The 23,494-nt window shown below is 40.2% G+C and overlaps 1 protein-coding gene across 1 annotated transcript in view; it reads left to right on the top strand.

The window, feature by feature from the left end:
• Positions 1 to 7,891: 7,891 nt before the first annotated feature.
• Positions 7,892 to 23,494, top strand: part of SAMD7 (sterile alpha motif domain containing 7) — a gene marked incomplete at its 3' end in the record, with an annotated part of 38,820 nt that continues 23,217 nt past the window's right edge. Inside the window, exons 1-3 of the mRNA XM_081235480.1 lie at positions 7,892 to 7,996; positions 16,439 to 16,565; positions 17,790 to 17,914. Coding sequence (XP_081091606.1) covers positions 16,465 to 16,565; positions 17,790 to 17,914 — 226 coding nt within the window. The 5' untranslated portion in view covers positions 7,892 to 7,996; positions 16,439 to 16,464. The remainder of the gene's footprint in view (positions 7,997 to 16,438; positions 16,566 to 17,789; positions 17,915 to 23,494) is intronic.

Here is a 23,494-nt window from a genome sequence, read left to right on the forward strand (position 1 = left end):
AAAATTTGGAATGGAAGAAAGCAATTTTCCCTCAACAAACATCCTAGTTGAATATCTGGAAAATTCAGTGTATGCCAAAACCACTTTCTTCATGTAAAGTGGAGTTCAGTTCTAAGTTCTGCTAATTATAATTCATCTTCATAAATTCCCAGCAAAACAGTTTAAAATTGTGTACGAAACAACGTGATTCTTTGTTGAGCATGACTGTCCACACATTGCAGGATGTTGCCTATCCCTGGAACCACCCAGAAATGCCATAGCATTCTCTAAACAACCTAACAACCCAAAACCCTCCATTGGGTTCCACAAAACCCCTGAGGAGGTACCACTGTCCCCTCCCCATTGAGAATCCCTGGTCTAAGATCCCTGCTAGCTCTGAAATTCAGTGGTTCTATTTGTATACTTTACCCCAAACTTAACCTAATTAATTATTTTTAATTCCTAGTGTGTGCCTTGTCAATGAGGTAGGCAAAGATAAACTTGTGTCTTGTTCCTTTACAAAGACTTTTACAAATTTATCTCTAATGCCTAGCATAGCCCCTGATATATGGTAAATGCTCAATGAATATTTTTGAGTATATGCATACATATAGGAAGGATACTCAGGAGGTATAAAACATGAGTCTTTTCCTTACATTCTAATTGAAGATGTTATACATTTCCAATACATTCTAATTGGGAAATTAAGAACAACATGTGACAACAATAAAAGATCAGTACAAAATAATACTTCATTAAGAGGTGCATCTTATGGTAGAAGCTATAAGTATAATAAAGTGGTAAGAGAAGTTGCTGAGGTAGCCAGAGAATTCATAGAGTCAGTGGAATTGGAGCTGGGCCCTAATGGAGGGATTGAACTTGTATGAGGATAGGAGAAGGCTTTCCAGAGAAACTGAGAGGATACAGGGCCCAGAGTCAAGAATGTGCAAGGGCTGTGTGAAGACAGGGCTGGGAGGCACCCGGCTGCACTGGAAGTGCAGCAAGGTTCACATTAACGAGGTGTGGGAACATTGTGGTGAGGTGTACAGGGCCCAGATTTAGAAGGACTTGGAATACCAATTAGTTGAGACTTATTTGAAAAATTTTAAGGAAAGGCTAAAGTTATACACTGTTTTAGAAACCCAAACAAAATGCTTACATTGTTGGAGGAGGGAAGGACTGTTCATGGCTGAGAGCAGAAGTGGTCTAAACAGAGATGTGCTGGGGCCAGCTTGTACCAACTCACAATAGTGATTATTAAATTTTTAGGAATTTTGCAAGTTTGCTGTTAAACATAGCTATTATTAAAAATCAAGTTATGTACACACACTATTGAATCAATTATATTAAAAATAAGGTAATACATACTCAAAACATCACTTGCTAATTATTTTACCACATTTTACTATTTTGTATGCTTTTGAGGTTGTTTACATCTACTTATCAGAAGGGTGGAAGCAATGTATAATGCTGCTGTGTGTCCCTTCAGAGATGGTGGTGGCTTGAAATCAGTGGTGGTGAGAGTATGAACGCCATGGAAATCAGAAAATGCTTTGTATCAGTGCTCGATATGTTTTGTTGATCGTAGACTTAATAAGATGATGGAGAAAATGTTAATAATCCAGATGAAAACTTTAAAAGTGCATCATGTTTCTAAGCCATTGCTTAGAGAATAGCATAAAAAATTGAGGGAATATTCTTTCAGTATTTATAAATGTTTTTTCAGCTTTATTGAGGTATAAAATTTCCTCAAGAAAAGTAAAAATAGAATTACCGTATGATCCAGATATCCCACTCCTGGGTATATACCCAAAAGAATTGAAAGCAGAGTCTTAAAGAGATATTTGCACACCCATTTTCACAGTTGCATTATTCGAAATAGCCAAAATATAGAAGTAACCCAAGTGTCCCTCAGTGGATGAATGAATAAAAAAAAGATCATATATACATACAATGGAATTTTATTCAGCCTTAAAAAGGAAGGAAATTCTGATACATGCCACAACATAGATGAACCTAGAGGACATTATGCTAAGTGAAATAAGCCAATCACAAAAGAACAAATACAGTATGATTCTACTTATATGAGGTACCCAGAATAGTCAAAATCCTAGAAACAGAAAGTAGAATGGTGATTGCCAGGAGTTGGGGGAAGGGGAATGGAGAGTTGTTGTTTAATGTGTATAGAGTTTCAGTTTTGAAAGGTGAAAGGAGTTCTGGAGACTTGGTTGCACAACAGTGTGAATAAAGTTGCTACTGAACTGTATACTTAAAAGATGGTTAAGATGGTAGATTTTATGTTATGTGTATTAAGCCACAATTCAAAAAAAGATATTTCATGCCATGTGGCACTCATAAAACTGATTCATTATTGACATCTGAGATTGCTTTGAAACAGGATAAAGTATTGACATCTGAGATTGCTTTGAAACAGGGTACTGCTCAAGCCAGGAGTCAAAGCACTAAACTGGAGGGGAGTCAGGGAACCCAAGACCACTTCTGGTTTCATCAACGATATGCCATGTGTGAAGTACAGTTACTGCACCTTTGGAGGATTTGATCAAATGCTCTTACTGCCTTCTAAAAAAAAACTAGATGTTTTAATTATGAATGGGGTAATATTTGTAAAACTACAGAGGCTCTTTACCAAAAAGAAGACTTTAAGGAAAAAAAGTATCACTAGTGTTATTATGCTAATTCTATAAACATTGTTACATTGTTAAAAGGAATCTGTCCATTTAATGGTCTGTGCTAGATATCTATTAATGATAGGCCCTTTGTCACAGCAAGTAATATTTAGTTTCCAGAAACCAATCTTTAAAAGCCTGCTTTGTACAACTGTTGAAGTCTATCATTATGAGGATTTATTTTTGGCACTGGATCCTGGAGCTTTGGCTAATAGCAGTCAGCTGAGGTAATTCTACCTTAATTTTGCAAGTGTTCTAATGGCAGTAAAAATATATTACCCGTGAATCATGGTGACACTCAGCACAAGAGCTCAACATTTTATAAAGCTACAAGAGCACAGTAACTGTAGTTTTCATTTTTCATGGTCATTTTTTGTTGGAAATACTTTTATTATTTAGAGAAATGCAAATAATTTGGGGGGATCGAATTCCATTACAATTAATATCCACATAACAAAAATGTGTTCAATTCTAGAAGTGGTCAAGTAATCTAGATTCAAATTCCCTGGAGGAGTTTTTATCCTGTGTTCTTGGTACCAAAGAAAATATCACCATCAACACACAAGTGCAATTGTTTTAATGATCCTTTTAAATTAATTTTCCTGTTTGAAGATGAAATGCCATTTCTTTCTGTTTCCTAGACTACTTCCTTTCCTATACCTTGTCAGTTATTCTTCATGCTTGTTCTTATGCTATATCAGTAGTGAAGAGGGAGGAACAGGGGACTCATGTAGCAAAAAACAAGGGTCTTTAGAAAAAAAAAAAGTCATAGATTATAAGCCAGAAGCAAGAACCATGTTTCCAGCATACAATTCTCATCGTGCTTGGCATTTTATGGCCATTAAAAATCACTATTTAAGATCAAATGATATTTTTAAGGTACTTTGCAATGCAGTAAATAATTTTTTAGTATTATTTTTATTTTCAGGGTTCATGGCTTTCGAAATCTTAGTAAGATTTTATGTAATAAGATAATAAGTAATCTTATTTTTGAATGGGAATATCAAGGAAAGTGAGGCTTTCTAAAATTAGGGTAATTGGGACTTCCTTGATGGTTCAGTGGTTAAGACTTTGCCTTCCAATGCAGGGGGTACAGGTTTGATCCCTGGTCGGGGAGCTAAGATCCCACATGCCTCGTGGCCAAAAAATCAAAACATAAAACGGAAGCAATATTGTAACAAATTCAATAAAGACTAAAAATTGTCCACATCAAAAAAAATCTTTAAACAAATAAAATAAAATTAGGGAAATTAAGGAAAATAACAATTAAAACTAGTATTGAAAGAAACAAAAACCTCTGCTGATTGTCTTTCTTATCTTACCATTTCCAAACTGTTGTCCGCTTGTGTGATATACATGAGCAAGAGATGAACCAAAGCTCACTGATTGAATGAAATTGCCATTATAAAAATAATATACTTTATATTGATATGAATATATGCAAATTGATGGAAAATATGTTTGTTATTTCCAACTCAGTTATTTCCAGAAGCAAATACTTTTCATTTGTTCAAAGCTTATACTAAATACAGTATCCTATTAATTGTTAGAAGCATTATAAGGTAGCACATAACAATTTCAGAAGAACGTATCTAATGCTATCTTTTTTTTTTTTTTAATTTGGCTGTGCCAGGTCTTCATTTTGGCACGTGGGATCTTTAGTTGTGACATGTGGGATCTTAGTTGCAGCATGCATGTGGGATCTAGTTTCCTGACCAGGGATCGATCGAACCCAGGCCCCCTGCATTGGGAGCGTGGAGCTTTACCCACTGGACCACTAGGGAAGTCCCAAGTCTCCATATTTTTAACAAAGAATCACAATCTTATTAAGCTAGAGGTTCCAATTTTTTACAAACTCAGTAGATTTGAAGTTTTCACAATTTCCTTAGATCATGAAATAATTACCATAGAAGTTCTGGGCAAAGAAAGGGAAGAACAGATGAAGAAGGAATATTTCCTATTCTTTCTTTATAAGTCTTTTGTTTACATGGAAAAAGTGTCCTTGAAATTAATCGTATTACATTCTGTTTCTATACTTACATGCTTATCTTACAGAAAAAGATCTCTCAGCACTACAGGAGAAAATAATTTCAAGTGCGTGGTGGATCAGAAGTGTGTCAGCATCAAAACAAGTGAGGATATAAAATAGTTCTAAAGCAATCTTTATTTTTCAGTGTATCCTCACCACAATTAGATAAGTCACTGACAGTAAGTCAGTAAGAACTTTAGTAGTAAACAAAACCTGAAAGCTAACTTTATATTTTTTAAATAGATGGAGATGATACAAAAATGTGAAGCTATAAAGCCAGCAGCCACTTATGACCCCTCAGCAGCAGAGTCATGAGGCTCATGGCCACAGGAATGGAACGTGTGTGAGAACTCCCATCACCAAAGAGGCTGGGGTGGTCTGGCTTTGAGTCCCACACTTCCTTTTTTCATCTACTTAGTTGAGACTTTTATCCTTAAAACTACACTTTGTGGTGAGAGAATGGATAACTAAATTCCAGATCATCTCTGTTGGTTAGCATAACAAGAGCCAGGACTGGAGGACCTGCTCACGGTTGTGCGTCATCGGAAAGTCCCAGCAAGGCAGGAAGAGAGTGGCCTAGTTTTTGATTCTGGGAGCGCCCAGAGTACTCTAGGGTCCAGGAGAGGAGAACAGTGTTAGATGAGTAGAGGGGAAGCTAAGCACAGAAGCACGCTTGCCGCACGTCTCGTGTGGTTTCCTGGAAGAAGACTTCCCAGCAAGGTGCCCTAGAACAACCTCAGAGTGCCAAGAGGCCAGGCAGAGAGAGAGCCTGAGTTAGCTTTCCTGAGGAATCCAGAGTGGTGTGGAAGGAGGTGCCTGCATCCTCTTAGGCAACATTAGAGTAGCAGAAACTCTGCCCGGGAAGCTTGTTAGGGTGGGTCACCAATGCCAGGGCAAAAGTAACTCTGTGGTCAAGGGCTATAGCGAGGGCCACCTAAGCCAGGGAAGGGAAAGCCAAACCTCAGGGGCTCTGCTGTGTCAGAGGTTGAGTCAGCAGGTGGGGACTCTGGGTGAGCAGACCATAGATGGTGTCCACATGGGAAGCCAACAGAGCCTCCAGCCTGAAGCAGCATCAGGAGAACCAAAGGGCAGTATGTGGCCCCTCAGTACTCTCCAAGATCCCTTCCCCAACTCCTCCACCACAAGGACACTGCAAGCTGTCCACCCCCGGACTCCCATGCCATCTCAAAGAATAAAAAAGGAAAAAATCAGAAGGAGACCATTGAACTTGGAAGAGACTAAGCTACCGGAAAAAAAGAATTATAAATGGTAACTCCATATTGAAACAAGCACTGCTATTACACTGTTAGACAGGTGCTTATGCCTTGGCTGGGAACCTAATTACCCTTTAGGAAGTTGCATGTATAGAAGCAAAGCATTTATAAGTTCCCACTGAACAAAGTATAAACAAGCCTTTCAGGCACAAGCTCTTCTAATTTTTTTAAAAATTTATTTATTTGTTTTTGGCTGCGTTGGGTCTTCGTTGCTGCGTGCGGGCTTTCTCTTGTTGCGGCGAGCAGGGGCTACTCTTCGTTATGGTGCAAGGGCTTCTCATTGCGGTGGCTTCTCTTGTTCTGGAGCACAGGCTCTAGGCTCGGGGGCTTCAGTAATTGTGGCACACGGGCTCAGTAGTTGTGGCTTGCGGGCTCTAGAGCACAGGCTCAGTAGTTGGGGCGCATGGGCTTAGTTGCTCCGCAACATGTGGGATCTTCCCGGACCAGGGCTTGAACCCATGTCCCCTGCACTGGCAGGCAGATTCTTAACCATTGCACCACCAGGGAAGTCCCTCTTCTAATTTTAAGACTACCAGAGTGATGAAAATCTATATGCATTTATTATTTGTTGGCAGAAACTTCAAAATATGCATATAATACAATAAGAAAACACTTTAGTAAAGAAATCAAGGCAAAAGGAAAATAATGTTAGGAAAAACAAGATGAAGCCATAGATAATTTCTAGTTTTAAAATGCATGCTTAAAAGCAGGCCACAGATTTGGCCCTGAGCTTCCTAGCAGTTAATGCAAAAAAATAAATCACTAGTTACATGATTCTTGAGATTTTGTTTTGGCCGGATTTCTCAGGGAAAAACTCAATTATTCCTGGTACTGTGGGCTGAGAAAATTGTCTCCCGTGGATCCTCAACAGAGGACTTCATGTCATGTAGTTATCTAATACAATGGCTAACGCTAAGCGGGAACTAGCCAGGTAGTTTGTCTATTTTGTCACCTTCACATCTCAGAAAAACGCTATGAGGCCCTTCCAAGATAAGGAAACTGAAGCTCAGAGAAGTTTAATACCTTGGCCAGGTCGTACAGTTCATACACGGTGGGCCTGGGACTTGACTGGGTCTGTTAGTTAGTCATTTTAAGTCCCTGTTGTTGATGACTGCGTCATGAACAATCACCCTAAAATGCAATCAATACATCCCATGTGGTATTTTCTATAATGACCTCAATATCCAATGCTAAAAATGTGTGTCAACAAAGCAGCAAGTTATCGTCACTAGAAGCTGAAAACATTACTTGTAACTCAACTGTAGTTTTTTCATACAGTATTCTTATTTCGTACTTTCCACCAGTAAAATTGTTAGAAAAATATGGATATTCTTTTTCAAGGTTTCAACTGTTTCTTTAGTAAATAGAACAGGTCTATTTCAAAATTCCATATTTTCTCTTTTATATGGATCACAGCTCTCGCACAGATTATGAAAGGTTTCTTTCACTGTCTATAGGAATTAAAGTACAGTTGTCAATTCTAGAAGCTTCTTCCTTAAATATACTGCCATCTTTTGTTTAATTTTGCAGCTCTGTGGAAAATAACTTTTTTTCCCTACTTGCAAAAGGAACTTTTCCACTCAAAACCTGTTGGAAATAAAAAAATAGTTCTATTTCTATCAAAGAAAACCTTATTACTTATACGCAGAGTATTTTACTTTTGTGTCAAATTGAAGAGTGGCATTAACTGAATGCCCACAAAGCATCTTAAAGGCTAAGGAAGGATTAAAGTAAAGGCTAAACTCTGAGACAGGTTTATGTACACTGTGGTGCACTTTCCTGGGGCTTAACGTCTTTTCTCCTATCTGTAGAGGATATAGAGGGCAGCGTTTCTGTCATGAAATAGGACTAATCAACTTAGTTGAGTTCGTATTTAAGGCAAGGTGAATTAATTAAGACAGTCTAACACAGTTGTCAGATGTGTTTTTCAGCCTGCATTCAGAGAAGCTTCTGCAATTGAAAGACAGAAAGTCTTTGGATGGTTCTTCTATGAGCAATGTCTAAACCAAGACGTCTTCACAGTGGATGTAAGTACACAAATCTACACATTGATTTGTCCAAACGGAGGCTAATTACTTTCAGAAAACATGTTTGCACATAAAAATAAAGGGACAATTTTATCTTAAAAGGAATACGGTTCTATATGGGTCTAATGAAAAATGAAGACATAAGGAAATATTCTTGTATTATTCTTGTGTAAATAACATCAACAGCATTCCTCCCCAAACCACTGGGTATACTATAAAACATGATACACTTGGGAAAAATAAATATGTATAGAGAAATACTTAGATTTATCTATAAATTTTATCGGCTTCATTACTAACAGTATGTTAGCTAATAAATTCTTATTTGGCTGAAGTTACTAAAGAGTAAAGATTTATTTGCCAAATAAGTAAATACTGCCTGGCTTTAGTTTGGTTTTTTTAAGTAAAAGTAAAAGGAATTTTATTTGAAATAGTCATTTCAAAGTTGTTACATAAATTTATTAAGTGTTTCATTATCTTTAAATAGATTAAGTACCTGCTTCTGTGTGTCACAGCTATACATTTACTCCCCTTTCTTACTTTAATGGCCTCCCATTACTGCAGGTAACTATGTGCAAAAAAATTGTCACGAGGTATGGACCATGAAATGACAGAGTAGGAAATTTGGGGGAAAAAATTGAGGAACAATCAATGATAATCATGAAAAAAATCTCATTTTAATATTTCTTCATTCCTTTAAAAAGATCTAAGTGAAATATCTAAAATTCAGTTCAGTTGAGCACTGCTGGAATTTCACTTTAGTCTATGTACAGATTTATATATAATGGGTTTTGCTTCACAATCTTTGGAAGAAAGTGAACACAATGTATACAAACTGTGGTAGCACTTAAATTATGTTGATTTCAAGAAGAAAAGAAATTACGTAATTTCTACTTGCTTAATGATGACAAAGGCTTATCCCTTTTCATTATAATACTTGCAAATAGACCTAGAACTTTTCATTTCAAGAAGACATGGGTGGATCTGAGGACAATGAGCTTCCACAGTGAAAAGAAATAGGAGGTGAGGGAAGCACGCGCAAGCCATCTGTCATCAACAACACTTCCTAGGGAATGTGCATTTAGATGCATTTAGAAGAGTGCAAAAGTATATGCCTTCAGTAAAAGTGAAATATATTTTAGGGCCACTACCAAGTGCTTCAGTATTAACTGTCTTTGTTGTCAATACTACTTGCCACTATAGTGCTAACTCATTTATAATGTGCTTGTATAACAGAGAAAGTGCTTATTATTTAAAACCAAAATTAAGTCTAGCTGCCTTCAAAAGTGAGATGTTAGTGGTATAATTCAAACAAATAGAGATCACTAAACTCCCCTACCCTCAGCAAAGATGGAGTTGGGGAGGAAGATATGAAGAGACCAGAGTCAAAGGCCCACTGAGGAAAGGCTAAGAGCAGACTCAGGGAGAGGGGCTAGAGTGGTCTCTGCAAAATAAAGTGGGAAGAATTGCTTTAGAGTTATTGGGGTAGCAGCTGAGAGAAGGTTTAAAAAAAAAAAAAAAAAAAGAGCAAGAAGCCAGAGCCTGCATTTGTCAAAATTGCCCAAAGGACTGTTTCACAATGGAAAAGTCTGATGTTCAATTTTAAGATGTATTTGACACACACCGTCCCCAATCGGCCAAGACCTTGGTAAAGTCAGCTACACACACGTGTTACCTTGTGTTAGTGGTTTTATGTGGATATTGAGGGAAGTGGACTGCATTCTGAGTCAGTGTAGAGCAGAGAGGAGGGAAAAGCTTAAGGGAGTAGACTGGGAGGCCCACAGTGGCATAAACTCAGAACCCGAGCACCCACGAAGATGAAATCCCCAGGATTGGGCAGAGCCTTGTAGAAGATGTGAGATAGGGGCTGAAGGTGATATCAGCTGCTCAGATTTTAAGGAGTAATATCATTTGTCCTGTTATAAATGACCATGCTGCACATTTGGGTTGAAGATATTTTAAATGTAACTATTTCTTCCACTTGAGATAAGTGCTTGGATAATTTTAGAATTGCCGTGTAATCTTCTCAGGAAATACATGTATCTACAATTAGAAACAGTCAAGTATATATATATATTTTTTTGCAGTACACGGGCCTCCCACTGCTGTGGCCCCTCCCGTTGTGGAGCACAGGCTCTGGACGCACAGGCTTAGCGGCCATGGCTCACGGGCCCAGCCGCTCTGCGGCATGTGGGATCTTCCCAGACCGGGGCACGAACCCGTGTCCCCTGCATCGGCAGGCAGACTCCCAACCACTGCGCCACCAGGGAAGCCCAGAAACAGTCAAATATTTTATGCCAGTTATGCATCTAGTCTTACCTTAAACTTTATTTCAATTAACAAATGTATTTTGAATATCAATACAATTATTTTTATTTTATACAATTAACATTTATATAATTATTTTTAAAAACTTTTTTCTTATAGGATATAAAAATGGACTTTTTTCACGCTTCTAACTATAGCAATGAAAAATTGCCGTGACATCTCTTCTCACAGCTAGTTTTTCTGCTAAAAGTATTTGATCATGAAATGCTTTGGGGCAGCTCTCTTGGCCTTCCTAATTTAAAAAAAGATTTCCCATTTATTATTTTAAAACACTGAAAATATACTTAAGGACAAGTGAATTACACTTTAGCATTAACATGCTTTTCAGCACTCACATTAATACAGGATACTTAGAACAGTGAACATGTGAAGCTACTAAGGATTGTTTTATAACTTAAAAACCTTTAAGAATATCTCCCTCTAGTTTTAAGAATTTATATTTATTTTTCTCAGAATTATAGAAATAATTAATTCTATTGATCTACCTTTCAAATGTAAAAACTTACCAAATACAGCAGTTATTTAAAAATTAATTTATCTTAATGAATATAATCCCAGAATTCATGCAGCATATGTGCAATAAGTATTCGATATACAATTGCTTAAATTCAGGGTTGGCCAAACTCAAATTGTACTGACTTTAATGAATGGTCATAGTAAAGCCATATAAAGAAATGTAACGGAATTGGCACCTGGCTACGATGCATAAGGCAGGCAAGCGTTCTCCATAGTAGCAGTACTCAGTAAGTATCTGCTGATTCGGCAAGGGCTTTGTTTCATGGTTCAGCAAGTTCATGGAGTTCACGTCTTACTACTATTGCCCTAATCAGTTGAGACAGAATTAGCACTAGCTAAATCTTCTATGTGCTGCCTGGAAGGGTTTGTTGAGGGTAAGAGTCTGAAGACAGAGATTAAGGAGTCTTCATCCTCCTAAAGTGCTGGGCATCCAGGATCAGAGCCCTAGGTCAAAGAAATCCAACCTGAATGCAAACCTAAGCACCAGTGCATTCCTGCATTGGGGATCACCAGACACGCTCTGCATTCAGAACGGATATCCCAGTCTACGCTTTGACTCAGGAGCATTTCATCTGCCACAGCAAAGTGACCTTGGTTCAAAAATTGTCTACATGTTTCTAAACATGTAGAAGAGGATACCCTGAAAATGGGAAAGTTAATGTTTAAAGACTCATGGGTTGGTTGATCCATGACTGAGGAACTCCAAAACGGTGAGTTTGTAGAAACATACATTTGGAGCTTCAAGTATTTATCTACCTAGCTGATAAAGTGAAAGGTCTGGTCAACCCCAGAGTACTTCCTTGGAAGTGTCTGATTATATTTGCTTTAAAATATAATTTGGTTTAGGGCAGTGAAACTATTCTGTATGAGACTGTAATGGTGGGTACATGTCATTATACATTTGTCAAAACCCAAAGAATATACAACACAAAGAGTGAACCAACCCTAAGGTAACTCGTGGCCTTTCAGTAATAGTGAGGTGTCAATGTAGGTTCATCATTGTAACAAATGTAAGACTCTGGTGCAGGATGTTGATAGTGGGGAGGCTATACATGTGTGTGGGAGAGGTATGTGTGAATTCTTTGTACTGTCTACTCAATTTTGCTGTGAACATAAAAATAAAATCTGTTAAAAAAAAACAGTATGGAGGTTCCTTAAAAAACTAAAAATAGAACTACCATACGACCCAGCAATCCCACTACTGGGCATATACCCTGAGAAAACCATAATTCGAAAAGAGTCATGTACCATAATGTTCATTGCAGCTCTATTTACAGTGGCCCAGAGATGGAAACAACCTAAGTGTCCATCGACAGATGAATGGATAAAGATGTGGCACATATATACAATGGAATATTACTCAGCCATAAAAGGAAACGAAACTGAGTTATTTGTAGTGAGGTGGATGGACCTAGAGTCTGTCATACAGAGTGAAGTAAGTCAGAAAGAGAAAAACAAATACCGTATGCTAACACATATATATGGAATCTAAAAAAAAAAAAAATCTGAAGAACCTAAGGGCAGGACAGGAATAAAGACACAGATGTAGAGACTGGACTTGAGGACATGGGGAGGGGGCAGGGTAAGCTGGGACGAAGTGAGAGAGTGGCATAGACTTATATATACTACCAAATGTATAATAGATAGCTAGTGGGAAGCAACTACATAGCACAGGGAGATCAGCTCGGTGCTTTGTGACCAACCACCTAGAGGGGTGGGTTAGGGAGGGGATATGGGGACATATGTATATGTATAGCTGATTCACTTTGTTATAAAGCAGAAACTAACACACCATTGTAAAGCAATTATACTCCAATAAAGATGTTGATATATATATATGTAATTATAAAATATATATAAAATTTGGGACATTTCAAAAGATAACAGGCATGACATTAAAAATTGCCTTCATCCATTCAGGCTGCTATAACAGAATACTATAATCTGGGTGGCTTATAAACAGAGATTTATTTCTCACAATTCTGGAGGCAGGGAAGTTCAAGATCAAGGCACTAGCAGATTCAGTGTCTGGTGAGGACTTGCTTCCTGGTTCATAGATGGCCTTCGTCTCACTGTGTCCTATGTGGAGGAAAGGCTGAGGGAACTCTCTGCGGTCTCTATTCTAAGGGTACTAATTCCATACATGAGGGCTCCACACGCATGACCTAAATCACCTCCAAAACGCCCCACCTCCAGATACCATCGCTTTGGGGATTAGGTTTTAACATACGAGTTTCGAGGGGAGACAGTCAGTCTATAGCAGTGGGCTATAATTTTTTTTTAAGAAAATTTGGGCACTAGTAGATGTCGTGATAAGTAAGTAAGCACTTTCTCACAGGTGTAAATATGAAAAGAAACTAGGGAAGCCAAGTGGAGCCCAGAACTGTAACATCCAGGTGTGGTAGATGCCAATGACTCATTGTCCTCCTCAGGGACCTTCATGACAAAGGGACATTTCTGTAGACTTGGGAATAATTTACATTTTAGGAAAACATTTGGTAGACTGATTAAAAATAATAAATTACCATGTCAGAAGTGTAACAAAATTTTATAGATTACATTCAATCTCCCTGGCATTGCAAAAAGAAAGAAAGCCAGATTCAGGCACCATGGAATCCAGAACAGGTATGGTACCAAGGAGGGCTTTAATGGTAAATTAGATGAGACTTGTCTCCGATGCCTCATTTCTTCAACTCCATTGGCCAATAGTCTTAAGTTCCCCACTCATTTCACTGAACACATGAATAACAGTGGAAAAAAATCCAGCTGTGTTGTTGCAGACCATGGACCCTACAGAGCCTCATAGAAATATGCCTATGCCTGGCAAACCTGGTAGTCCAGAAGAAAGGCATTTGTATCGATTATCTAGTGGAATGACATTAGAAAGTAATCACGTGGCCTCAACAATGCTTGCTGCCTTACCCATATCCCCTTTCTGAGTTCACCTGCAACCATAGAGGTCATTTCCCATCTCAAGCACCTGTATTTGTCTGCTTCAGACTGAAGGCTTTCTCCCACACTGTAGGAGCTTGTTGGATCTAGCTCCGGCATAACCCAGATGCAAGGGAGAACTGTGCCCTCCACCAGTGGCTGACAGAAATCAATGGGTAAATGGCCAGCTCTGTGTCTTTCACTGGGACAATTATGAGGTGTGTACTACAGGTTTTCTTAGAGGGTCCTCAGAAGGTTGTCCATAGTGGTAACTCACAGATTATCTCACATCTTATTGGCTTTTTTCCCTTCCTGGTCTCACCCACTCCCTCATGTGGGCTTCCTGGGATTACCTCCCAAATAAATTACCTTCATTCAAGTCCTTGTCTCAGGCCTGCTTTGGAGGAATCCCAAAGTAAGGTAGTCTCATCCACTTTTGGTGAGTAATCTCCATGGCACTTCCCTATGGTGACGTGTGAAGTAGCGGGGTGGTTAGCCTCTAGGCAATGCTTGCTCTGGAGGGATTCTGCACTCCTTTTCTTCCTTCTCCTTCCTGCAGATTTGTTTCAGGCATCACATAAAATGCAAGATGAGCACTATATATCACAGCTTCAAAGTTTCTATCTATCTCATAGGTAAGTTCAAACTTCTACCCGAGACTGTCAATTCATGACACAACTCAAAGTTCAACAGTGTTTCAAGAGGAAACACCACATCGTGTCCCACACTGTTCTGTTGTGTAATAGACGAGGTGAAAAAAGGTGGCTGTGCACCACATCTCAGATGCGGAGGACCTGAGGTTCTAAGCCAAGGAGCAGTGTCCTCGCCACAGATGCAATCCCACAGCTGACACACCTGGCCTGAGTTCTTTCTTGGCATCTCACCCTGGCTGGTAGGCATCTGGCAAATATTTTTATCCTGATTCTGACTGGTCACTACTCTGAGGCCACTATCAGAGAAGAAATTATATTGACCTCACAGAAATAGTGAAAATAAATCCACATTAAAAACTTTAGGGCTTCCCTGGTGGCGCAGTGGTTGAGAGTCCGCCTGCCGATACAGGTGACGCGGGTTCGTGCCACGGTCCGGGAAGATCCCACATGCCACGGAGCAGCTGGGCCCGTGAGCCATGGCCGCTGAGCCTGCGCGTCCGGAGCCTGTGCTCCGCAACGGGAGAGGCCACAACAGTGAGAGGCCCGCGTACCGCAAAAAAAAAAAAAAAAAAAAAAAAAAAAACTTTAAAAAAATGTATATAGGGCTTCCCTGGTGGCGCAGTGGCTGAGAGTCTGCCTGCCGATGCAGGGGACACGGGTTCGTGCCCCTATCCTGGAAGATCCCACATGCCGCGGAGCGGCTGGGCCCGCGAGCCATGGCCACGGAGCCTGTGTGTCCGGAGCCTGTGCTCCGCAACGGGAGAGGCCACAGCAGTGAGAGGCCCGCGTACAGCAAAAAAAAAAAAAAAAAAAAAAAAAAAATGTATATGAATGGTGAAACCCAATGATAGGTGACCTGTGGACTTGAATTTTGAAGTTGATCAGTAGGTTTAGGCCTGGAAAAGAAACTAAAGAAGTGACTGCTTATTTAAATACCATTATATTTTTAGTTTTGGAACCATATGAATGTATTAACTCTTTTTGTTTTTTTGTTTTTGTTTTTGCATTATGCGGGCCTGTCACCGCTGTGGCCTCTCCCACTGCGGAGCACAGGCTCCGGATGCGCAGGCCCAGCGGCCACGGCTCATGGACCCAGCAGCTCCGTGGCACATGGGATCCTCCCGGACCGGGGCACGAACCTGCGTCCCCTGCATCGGCAGGCGGACTCTCACCCACTGTGCCACCAGGGAAGCCCCTATATTAACTCTTTTAAAAATTAAATATGCACACGAGAAAGAAAAAAAACACTACTTTGAAAAGCAGAACACTTTCTTCCTGATTTCCTTTTTTTTTCAAACATAGTTGTAGTTATCTCAATTTTTTTTTAAAGTAACGAGGATGAAGAAGCTAAAGTGACCTGTTTGACTAACACTCATTTAATATTTAAAATTCAAAATATGTTAATAATTAATAAAATATAAGACAAAATTTTACCCCTTTTATAATGGTCCCTTTTTCTGATCACTAGGTTCTAGATAAAGTTATGAATGCTTGTGTTTATGTATGTTTGGATATAACTTGGTCACTTGTTCTAATTAGACACATGCAGTCAGCCTGTATTCACTTTAATTAGATGTATTTTGGGCCATTAGGAAGATTTTCCTCTTTTCTGTTTTAATCTTATCAACTAACTAGGAATATTTTTCCAAAAATTTAACATATGGGAGCATACATGCATTTGTACTTCTGGAAATATAAACATCAAAATAAATTGTAATAAAAGAAGATGGTATTTCTGGAATCTTGCAAAACTGGTTTAATTTTATTAGTGTTGCTTGCAGTGTGGTATGGTATTACCTGTGGAGTCTCGAACAAATTCCAAAGGCACACGGAGTTCTACAATTGTATCTGGGTACTTACAATGGAGGGGTTTTTGTGTAACTGAAATCTTGCTGTAGTTAGTCTTCCCAAGTGTTGGGAAAATACAAAAGGTGTTCATCGTGTTCAAGAAGAATTCAAATAGTTCACAAAAAGTAGAGGTATTTGTTGACATATCTATCCGTTTTTTTTTTAGAACTCCATCAGTGGCGAGAGATATTGATGATAAATCCAATGATGGCCGTGAACCCTTTATTGACAGCATCAGGGCATCAGAGGATTCCACTGGTTCCCTCACCATTTGAACCTCCAAGTGTGGATAGGTATTTCTCTTCAATACGATATTCCAGTCAAAGGAGAAAATGGATATTATTAAGGTTTCAAATGCTGTTCATCCCAGTGTTGTTTTATTGTCTAATGTTATTTCAGGGAACTGTGGTGCAGTAAATCTGCCAGCCACATCTTCAACAAACTTCTCATCACTTCCCCTTTGAGGCCTGCTTGACATCCTCACTCAGCAAATAGCTAACGAGCACTTTCTATGTGACAGGCATTGCATAGGTGCAAACGTGGATGTAGTCTGCTAGGGCTGTGGTAGCAAAATACCACAGACTGGGTGGCTTAATTTTATTTCTTACAGTTCTGGAGGCTGAAAGTCCTAGATGAAGGTACTGGCAGGTTTTGTTTCTCCTGAGGCTTCTCTCCTTGGCTTGCAGACTTGGCTGCCTTTTTCTCTGTGTCTTCACATGCTTTTTTCTCTGTGTGCAAGCACTTCTGGTGTCTCTTCCTCTTCTTATAAGAACACCAGTCCTACTGGGGTCCCACCCTTATGACTTCATTTAACTTTAATTACCCCCTAGCCCTAGCTCCAAAAACAGTCACATGGCGGGGCAGGGGTTAGGAGCACAATTCAGTCCATAACAATTGGGTATCCTGGATTTCCTGTGATAGAGCAATTCTTTCTTTGCAATAAAAGTGAAGTTATCAGTATTTTGGTTGTACACTCTGGCAGTTTTCTGTCTTCTTTTGGATATATTGATATAGTCTGACATTCCGAGGAGAAAGAAAAATTCAGTATTTATGCTTGTTCATGGAGCATGAACAAAAGAGTTGGACTTCTAGAGACCACTGAAGTTTGGAGAAATAAATTGTCCACCCAGGTAGTCACTGATCCCAGATGGCAAAACTCAAGCCACAGTATGTTTATCAAATGAGAAAAGAATGTTGTGGTCAAGAATGGAAAATCAGACATTGGTACTGATTTGATTGGATCTTTTTTTTTTTTCCTGACATCCCTAAAACTTCCCTTTCCTGATATCTCTGTTGTGTCGGCAGCTGAGTTAGTCCTTCCTTAGTAAGAGCCCTTCCTCCTAAGCTTTCTCATCATATTTCTGTTTAAGCCAATAGAGACCGCAGGACTTCTGTACTTCATTTTGGGAAGAGATGATAGAATCCCATATGGCAATAAAAAAAACCTCACTGCCTATGCAATGGAAATTTTGTTCAATTCCATTTTCATTTTACCTAATTTGTATCTTTTTCCCTAGAGATTTATTGCCTCTCACTGTAGCTCCAACTGACCCAAGACAGTTTTGTGCTCCTTCCCAATTTGGATCCTCTGCTCTACCAAATGCAAATATGCCGCACGTGCTGTCCAGTCATGTCTACTCAGGTATGAGCAACAGATGGCTCTCGTCTGTGGAGCCACTGTGAACTGAATTGCTGCATTAAGCTTGCCATCAAATTTACTGGCAAATTTTAGAGGCAAAACTGTATGGTGATTATACTTGTAGTTTCTACAGTTACTACCTAGGTTTAAATCATGGTTCCACCACTGCATAACCAAGTATAAGTCACTTAACTCCTCCAACCATCAATTTACTGATGAATAACATGAAAATCTGCAATTACTATCTGTCTTATCTTACAGGCGGGAACTGATGAGGTCATGAGGAGATGAGGTCTGAGAGTTAAAGGCCCTGGGGCAGTTTACCTATGGCCTGATAGGTCATAGTGAGGACCTGCCTTTTATTCTGGGGAAGAGGGAAAGCTTTTGAGGAGTTTGAGCAAAGGAATGACATGGTCTGACTTACATTTTACCAGGATCACTCTGCTGCTGTGTTGGGGACAAACTTGATAGGATTAAAGTTCTGGAGTTAAACTGATGGGAGTTAATGGGCTATCAGAATAGTCAAAAGATTATGATGGATTGGCCCTGCGTGGTGACAGTAGGAATAGTAAGAAGTGGCTGGATTCTGTAAATACTTTGAAGGTAGAAACAACAAGATTTTCTCAGAGTTTAGATATGAGATGTGAAAAGAGGAGAGGTGTTAAGGATGACATCAGAAATTATGGCTGAGAAATGGGAAAGGTGGAGTTGCTCTTCACTGAGTTGAGGAAGACCATGAAAGCAAGGTTCTTGGTGTGGGAGGATATCCTAGGCATTTGAGATGCCTAATAGACAATCAATGGGGGATGTGTGGAAGGCAGCTGAAGTCCAGGGAGGACTTCTGGAGACAACATGGATATATAATTTTGGAAGTCATCAGGATATATGAGACTAGATGAGATCATCCATAGAGTGAGTTAAAAGGATGAGTTAGAAATTAAAAGGATGATCCCTGGGACATACCAACAGGGTCCAGAAAATAAACGGAGATATAGAAAAAGCAACCACTGAGGTGGGAGGAAACCCAGGAGAGGACGGAGGCCTGGAAACCAAGGGAAGCAAGTGTTTTAAAGAAAGAGCGAGCAACTGTGTCAAGTATGCCACTCAAAGATCAAGGAAGATGAGGACCAAGAATATATGATTAGATATAGCTTTGTGGAGGTCATTGATGATCTCGATAAGAGCAATTTCAGCAGAGTGGTGTCAGTAAAAACATGAGTGTAGGGGGCTCAAGAGGGAATAAGAGGGGACTTCCGGGTAAGATGGCGGAAGACTAAGACGCGGAGATCACCTTCCTCCCCACGGATACACCAGAAGTACAGCTACACGTGGAACAACTCCTACAGAACACCTACTGAACGCTGGCAGAAGACCCCAGACCTCCCAAAAGGCAAGAAACTCCCCACATACCTGGGTAGGGCAAAGCGGAGAGATTCCCGCACAGAGGAGCGGTGCCGAGAGGCACTCACCAGCCCGAGAGGCTTGTCTGCTCGCCCGCCGGGGCGGGCGGCGCTGGAAGCTGAGGCTCAGGCTTCAGTCAGAGCGCAGGGAGAGGACTGGGGCTGGCGGCGAGAACTCAGCCTGAAGGGGGCTAATGTGCCACAGCTAGCCGGGAGGGAGTCCGGGAAAACTCTGGAGCCGCCGAAGAGGCAAGAGACCTTTTCTTCCCTCTTGGTTTCCTGGTGCGCGAGGAGAGGGGATTAAGAGCGCTGCTTAAAGGAGCTCCACAGATGGGCGCGAGTCGCGGCTGAAAGCGCGGAGACCAGTGACAGGCGTGGGACGCTGGGGCTGCTGCTGCCGCCGCCAAGAAGCCTGTGTGCGAGCGCAGGTCACTGTCCACACCGCCCTTCCGGGAGCCTGTGCAGCCCGCCACTGCCGGGGTCCCGGGATCCAGGGGCGGCTTCCCTGGGAGAACGCACGGCGCACCTCGGGCTGGTGCAACGTCACCCCGGCCTCTGCCGCTGCAGGCTCGCCCCGCACTCCGTGCCCCTCCGTCCCGCCCGGCCTGAGTGAGCCAGAGTCCCCGAAGAGGCTGCTCCTTTAACCGTGTCCTGTCTGAGCAAAGAACAGACGCCCTCCGGCGACCTACACGCAGAGGCGGGGCCAAATCCAAAGCTGAGACCCAGGAGCTGTGAGAACAAAGAAGAGAAAGGGAACCTCTCCCAGCAGCCTCAGAAGCAGCGGATTAAAGCTCCACAATCAACTTGATGTACCCTGCATCTGTGGAATACATGAATAGACAACAAATCATCCCAAATTGAGGAGCCAGGAGTCACTGCTGTGCTTCTGAGGTGGGAGAGCCAGCTTCAGGACACTGGTCCACAAGAGACCTCCCAGCTCCACATAATATCAAACGGCAAAAATCTTCCAGAGATCTCCATCTCAACACCAGCACCCAGCTTCACTCAACGACCAGCAAGCTACAGTGCTGGACACCCTATGCCAAACAACTAGCAAGACAGGAACACAACGCCACCCATTAACAGAGAGGTGGCCGAAAATCATAAAAAGTCCGCAGACACCCCAAAACACACCACCAGACGTGGACCTGCCCACCAGAAAGACAAGATCCAGCCTCATCCACCAGAACACAGGCACTAGTCCCCTCCACCAGGAAGCCTACACAACCCACTAAACCAACCTTAGCCACTGGGGACAGACACCAAAAACAACGGGAACTACGAACCTTCAGCCTGCAAAAAGGAGACCCCAAACACAGTAACATAAGCAAAATGAGAAGACAGAAAAACACACAGCAGGAGAAGGAGCAAGATAAAAACCCACCAGACCTAACAAATGAAGAGGTAATAGGCAGTCTACCTGAAAAAGAATTCAGAATAATGATGGTAAAGATGATCCAAGATTCTATTTCCCAGATCCAAAATCTTGGAAATAGAATAGACAAAATGCAAGAAACAGTTAACAAGGACCTAGAAGAACTAAAGATGAATCAAGCATTGATTAAAAACACAATACATGAAATAAAAAATACTCTAGATGGGATCAATAGCAGAATAACTGAGGCAGAAGAACGGATAAGTGAGGTGGAAGATAAAATAGTGGAAATAACTGCTGCAGAGCAAAGTAAAGAAAAAAGAATGAAAAGAACAGAGGACAGTCTCAGAGACCTCTGGGACAACATTAAATGCACCAACATTCGAATTACAGGGGTCCCAGAAGAAGAAAAGAAAAAGAAAGGGACTGAGAAAATATTTGAAGAGATTATAGTTGAAAACTTCCCTAATATGGGAAAGGAAATAGTTAAGTCCAGGAGGTACAGAGAGTCCCATACAGAATAAATCCAAGGAGAAATACGCCAAGACACATATTACTCAAACTGTCAAAAATTAAACACAAAGAAATCATATTAAAAGCAGCAAGGGAAAAACAACAAACAACACACAAGGGAATCCCCATCAGGATAACAGCTGATCTCTCAGCAGAAACTCTACAAGCCAGAAGGGAGTGGCAGGACATAATTAAAGTGATGAAAGAGAAAAACCTGCAACCAAGATTACTCTACCCAGCAAGGATCTCATTCAGATTTGATGGAGAAATTAAAACGTTTATAGACAAGCAAAAGCTGAGAGAGATCAGCACCACCAAACCAGCTTTACAACAAATGCTAAAGGAACTTCTCTAGGCAAGAAACACAACAGAAGGAAAAGACCTACAATAACGAACCCAAAACAATTAAGAAAATGAGAATAGGAACATACATATCAATAATTACCTTAAATGTAAGTGGACTAAATGCTCCCACCAAAAGACACAGATTGGCTGAATGGATACAAAAACAAGACCCATATATATGTTGTCTACAAGAGACCCACTTCAGACCTAGAGACACATACAGACTGAAAGTAAGGGGATGGAAAAAGATATTCCATGCAAATGGAAACCAAAAGAAAGCTGGAGTAGCAATTCTCATATCAGACAAAATAGACTTTAAAATAAAGACTACTAGAAGAGACAAAGAAGGACACTACATAATGATCAAGGGATCGATCCAAGAAGAAGATATAACAATTGTAAATATTTATGCACCCAACATAGGAGCACCTCAATACATAAGGCAAGTACTAACAGCCATAAAAGGAGAAATCGACAGTAACACAATCATAGTAGGGCACTTTAACACCCCACTTTCACCAATGGGCAGATCATCCAAAATGAAAATAAATAAGGATACACGATACATTAAACAAGATGGACTTAATTGATATTTATAGGACATTCCATCCAAAAACAACAGAATACACATTTTTCTCAAGTGCTCATGGAACATTGTCCAGGATAGATCATATCTTGGGTCACAAATCAAGCCTTGGTAAATTTAAGAAAATTGAAATTGTATCAAGTATCTTTTCCGACCACAATGTTATAAGACTAGATATCAATTACAGGAAAAGGGCTGTAAAAAATACGAACACATGGAGGCTAAACAATACACTACTTAATAACGAAGTGATCACTGAAGAAATCAAAGAGGAAATGAAAAAATACCTAGAAACAAATGACAATGGAGACACGACGACCCAAAACCTATGGGATGCAGCAAAAGCAGTTCTAAGAGGGAAGTTTATAGCAATACAATCCCATCTTAAGAAACAGGAAACATCTCGAATAAACAACCTAACCTTGCACCTAAAGCAATTAGAGAAAGAAGAACAAAAACATCCCAAAGTTAGCAGAAGGAAAGAAATCATAAAAATCAGATCAGAAATAAATGAAAAAGAAATGAAGGAAACGATAGCAAAGATCAATAAAACTAAAAGCTGGTTCTTTGAGAAGATAAACAAAATTGATAAACCATTAGCCAGACTCATCAAGAAAAAAAGGGAGAAGACTCAATAGAAATGAAAAAGGAGAAGTAACAACTGACACTGCAGAAATACAAAAGATCATGAGAGATTACTACAAGCAACTCTATGCCAATAAAATGGACAACCTGGAAGAAATGGACAAATTCTTAGAAATGCACAACCTGCCAAGACTGAATCAGGAAGAAATAGAAAATATGAACAGACCAATCACAAGCACTGAAATTGAAACTGTGATAAAAAAATCTTCCAACAAACAAAAGCCCAGGACCAAATGACTTCACAGGCGAATTCTATCAAGCATTTAGAGAAGAGCTAACACCTATCCTTCTGAAACTCTTCCAAAATATAGCAGAGGGAGGAACACTCCCAAACTCATTCTACGAGGCCACCATCACCTTGATACCAAAACCAGACAAAGATGTCACAAAGGAAGAAAACTACAGGCCAATATCACTGATGAACATAGATGCAAAAATCCTCAACAAAATACTAGCAAACAGAATCCAACAGCACATTAAAAGGATCATACACCATGATCAAGTGGGGTTTATTCCAGGAATGCAAGGATTCTTCAATATACGCAAATCAATCAACATCATACACCATATTAACAAATTGAAGGAGAAAAACCATATGATCATCTCAATAGATGCAGAGAAAGCTTTCGACAAAATTCAACACCCATTTATGATAAAAACCCTGCAGAAAGTAGGCATAGAGGGAATTTTCCTCAACATATTAAAGGCCATATATGACA

This window comes from Mesoplodon bidens (genome assembly GCF_964165515.1).
Source record: "Mesoplodon bidens genome assembly, chromosome: 5".
NCBI classification, from domain to species: domain Eukaryota; kingdom Metazoa; phylum Chordata; class Mammalia; order Artiodactyla; family Ziphiidae; genus Mesoplodon; species Mesoplodon bidens.